Here is a 4,423-nt window from a genome sequence, read left to right on the forward strand (position 1 = left end):
AGTAGAAACATCAAGGCACTTGACACCTTTGTGTTGAGCGCTATAGCCAAGGAAAACACACTGTTTAGATCGAAACATGAGCTTTCGAGAATTGTAGGGACGAAGGTTGGGCCAACAAGCACAACCGAACACACGGAGAGTGGTATAGTCCGGTTTAGTGTGGAGAAGACGCTCAATAGGAGTTTCATAGTTGATTACACGACTAGGTAGCATGTTGATGATGTGAACAGCCGCAAGAAAAGCCTCATCCCAAAACTTAAGGGGCATGGAGGCACCAGCCAACAGTGCTAGACCAACTTCAACTATGTGTCTGTGTTTGCGTTCAGCAGACCCGTTTTGCTGGTGAGCGTGTGGACAAGATACATGATGAGATATGCCAATTTTCTGAAAAAAAAGAGTTCAACTTCTCATACTCTCCACCCCAGTCAGATTGGAGAGCAAGAATTTTGCAATCAAATTAGCGTTCAACAAGAGCTTGAAAGTTGAGAAAAACTTGAAACGCATCGGATCGCTTCTTAAGAAGATAAATCCAGGAAAATTTGCTATAGTTGTCAATGAAACTCACATAATACGTGTGTCTACCAATAGAGGAGGGGGCAGGCCCCCACACATCAGAGAAAACAAGTTGCAAAGGCTTGGTAGAGATACTGGTAGAAACTGGATAGGGTAACTGGTGGCTTTTAGCCTTTTGACATGAATCACAAACTGTTTCAACATCACGCTCTCCAACATATGGGAGCTTATTTTTCCTAAGCAAACGCTCAACTAAAGAAAAAGATGCATGTCCTAGACGATCGTGCCATCGTGTTGAAGACACTTTGGTGGCACTAAACACTTGTTTATTGAGTCTTCTAATCTCCGGGATCAAAGGGTAAAACCCACGAACGCATCTACCTCGATAGAGCACCTTCTTCGTTGCTTGATCCTTGATCAAAAAGAAGTAAAGGGTGAAACTCAAGAAAGACATGATTGTCAATAGCAATGCGATGGACTGAAAGAAGACTTTTTGAAGCGCTAGGGACATGCAAAAAAAATTCTAAGATGGATATGCTGATGAGGGGTTTTAACAATTGAGTGACCAACGTGACTAATTTTCATACCTTCTCCACTTGCCGTGTGGATGTGATCTTTGCCACGGTATTTCTCGCGCATGGTCACCTTCTCCAGCTCACCGATGATGTGGTTCGTGGCGCCGCTGTCGACGTACCAGTTGGTGTCGACGCCGTAGGAGCCATCAGCAGCTCCGGCCACCTTCTCATCCTGGGATGAATCGTCTTCATCTTCCTCAAAGCGATACCAGCAGTCCTTTGCCGAGTGACCCAGCTTGCCACAGATTTGGCACCTGATCGTGTCAGGGCGCGATCTGTTGTTGGAGCTTCTATTGCGCCGGCCTCTGTTGTTGGAGGAGGAAGGCCGGCCGCCACACATGTTGTTGTTGGCGCCGCTGCTGGCGCCCCTACCCTTGCCGTTCCGTGGTGGCCCACGGTAACGAGAGCCCCCGCTTCGGCCGCGGGTGGCGATGTTGGCAGATGAATTGAATCCGCTGCCCACGCCTTGGAGCAGAGTCACCCTCTGATCAAAGTTGCTCATCTGCCTGAACAACTCGTCGAGGGTGACCGGAGTGGTTCTGGCGTCAAGAGCAGACACCAGCGGCTGGTACTCCATGTCAAGCGCATTGAGGATGTAGGAGATGAGTTCACCATCCTGCAGCGGCTTGCTAGCCGCGGCGAGCTCGTCGGCGAGTCCCCGCATGTGCGCGAAGAAGGTAGCCACCGACTGCGTCCCCTTTTGCGCGTTGGTGAGGGCAGCACGGATGTTGTTGATGCGGGACAGCGACGTCGACGAGAACATGCTCGCCAACGCTGTCCAGAGCTCTCGTGCATGCGCGATGGAGGTCACCTGCACTAGCACTTCTTTTGATAGGTTATTCAGAAGATACCCAAGTACCTGCTGGTCCTCTCGAAACCAGACGGCATGAAGAGGATTGGGGATGGTTTCCTCCTTTCCATCCTTATCCTTGCTGACGACGAACTCGGCCGGCTCCGCCATGCTTCCATCAACGTACCCGAAGACTCCAGCTCCTCTCAACTGCGGCGTGATCTGGGTGCGCCATAGGACGTAGTTGGTGCGGGTGAGGCGCTCGGTGATCTGGCCGGAGAGAGGGGAGGAAGCGGCGGCGGATGAGGCCATGGCAGGAGGTTGTGGTGGAGAGGAGGGCTAGATGAGAAGAGTCAGGCTCTGTATACCATGTGGAGGAACGTCGTACCCTTCCGGGGCGACGGCTGCGTGTTTATATAGCCAGGGCGCGATTCCTGGTATAGCGTACAAGATCGTTCAGATTACAGGAGACTTGAAGAGAAAGAGATAGAAGTAGTTGGAGAAGATTATAACCATATGGCAACTAACTAGAGATCCTAGTCTATGCGGTTTGGACTCCTCAGCCGAAGCTTATCTCCATCACCTGAACGCTGTCATGTGGACCTGAGGAGGTGCAACATATTTCATTCAACAGGCACATCACACTAATTAAGGCGTGTGCGTTGTCTCATCCATTGTTGTTGTCCTCACCGAGGTGGAGAGTACCTTCATTAGAATAAGAGCACGCGAGTCCGGCGAGACTTGCAGTATAAAATGTTGATAAAGGACAGAGCAATGTGACGCAACGGATACTGGCTTCTTTCCTGGAAGCTGCAAGCCAGTCCGCAACGAACCCCGGCGATACTATATCCTTCTACTCGTCTCGCTGCTGCATGTAAGGGAGAGTACGCCACCAACCATGGCCGGTCGAGCAGCGACGTCTCCGCCTGCTTCGCCGCCGCCAGGCGAGCAGTTCGCGGAGGTGGTGGTGGTGCGACACGGCGAGACGTCGTGGAACGCCTCCCGCACCATCCAGGTCTGTCCACTTACCTCCTCCACCATCGATCTTCTCCGGCTGACAGAGAGCTGTCTCCCCAAATCTCGTGCTCGCAGGGGCAGATGGATCCGGAGCTGAACGAGACCGGCAGACGACAGGCTCTCGTGGTACGTACGCTCTCGAGTCTCGACAGAAATACTCCGATAGCAAAATACTTGATCACTTATCAGGACCTCTCTCTGAATTTGGATCCTAAGGTTGCCCGTCGGCTGTCGAGGGAAGCCAAGCCAGCTGCCGTCTACTCCTCCGACCTCAAGCGCGCCGCCGAGACCGCGCAAACCATAGCCACAGCCTGCGGCGTATCCTCTGTACGTATGTGGCTGGCGTTCCATCTCAGCTAGTTGCTGATTGCTGAGTCCATGGATGCTTTTCTTGATCGGCTCATGACATGAGCTGCTTGGTTTCAGCTGGTGCTGGATCCAGCGCTGAGGGAGAGGCACATGGGGGATCTCCACGGCGTGGTATTCGACGACGCCGTCAGAAGGAGCCCTGAGATCTTCTCTTCTTACTCGAGGACCCATGAAATCCCCGTAACTTCCATGCTTCCGTCTGAATTTTCTCAGCTATTCTGCTCTGTTCTGCCATTTCTCGCATGGAAATTATCCTGGCATCGCGTCGAAATATCTGTTCCATCGCATTCTCCATCTTTGTAGGGTGGTGGGGAGAGCCTCGATCAGCTATCCAAGAGGTGTGTCTCGTACCTGAACACGGTGGCTGAGAAGCACAAGGGTAAGCAGCAATCCTCACCCTGACACCACAGATTTTGTCCCTGGGCATCGGAACAGTTGCCGCTGAGAAGAAAGGAAGATCTGATTTCTGTTTTACTTGTGCTGCGTTGACAGGGGAGCGGGTGATCGTGGTCACCCATGGCGCCAGCACGGAGGAGCTGTGCATACACGCCGACCCGACCAGCCCGGTGCGCGGGAAGCTCTACAACACTTCGATCTGCGTCTTCCGTATCGGCGGCGGCGAATGGATCCTCGAGAAGGCCGGCGACGTCGGCCATCTCGATCAAGGTGAATTCCTTGAGGACGCATTTGGCGGCGATGGTGTATCTGCGTGACAGTACTGCTGTTGCCCTTTCGCCGACGCATTCATCAGCAATCTACAGACTGCAGCTCACGCAAAGCCAGTTCGACCGGCCAATGTTATTTCACAGACGTGTTATTAACTCACGCAAAGCCAGTTCGACTGGCCAATGTTATTTCACTGACGTGTTATTAATTCATCCTCGGTGAAACAATAAATGATCTAATTAATACTCTATGGAGAGACGCTGCAGTTGGTTTTAAACTGTTTACTATTGTTGCTACTACTCTATCCAGACACGCGTTTTTAGTTAAACATATATTATATGCCCTCAAATATATCATTGAATTCATCGCCAAATGAAAATACTCCATTGATAGACAGGTTACACAGACAAAAGTTTCATAGAGAGATGATTTTTGATTTTGAAATCCAATTCGTAGATTTGTCTCAAACCTTGATACATGATTTTCCGTTTAA

The 4,423-nt window shown here is 51.1% G+C and overlaps 1 protein-coding gene and 1 pseudogene across 1 annotated transcript; one reads left to right on the top strand and one right to left on the bottom strand.

Annotated features, from left to right (window-relative positions):
• Positions 1-1,154: 1,154 nt before the first annotated feature.
• LOC147971160 (uncharacterized) lies at positions 1,155-1,851 on the bottom strand (annotated as a pseudogene).
• Positions 1,852-2,647: 796 nt separating this feature from the next.
• LOC125555895 (phosphoglycerate mutase-like protein 4) lies at positions 2,648-4,207 on the top strand. The gene is made up of 6 exons (XM_048718702.2): positions 2,648-2,893; positions 2,971-3,021; positions 3,112-3,222; positions 3,322-3,444; positions 3,568-3,643; positions 3,757-4,207. The coding sequence occupies exons 1-6, from the start codon at positions 2,777-2,779 to the stop codon at positions 3,975-3,977; spliced, it is 699 nt and encodes a 232-aa protein (XP_048574659.1). The 5' UTR covers positions 2,648-2,776; the 3' UTR covers positions 3,978-4,207.
• The last annotated feature ends 216 nt before the right edge of the window (positions 4,208-4,423 follow it).

Source organism: Triticum urartu, chromosome 5A (genome assembly GCF_056163025.1).
Source record: "Triticum urartu cultivar PI428250 chromosome 5A, HENAU_Tu73, whole genome shotgun sequence".
NCBI classification, from domain to species: Eukaryota; Viridiplantae; Streptophyta; class Magnoliopsida; order Poales; family Poaceae; genus Triticum; species Triticum urartu.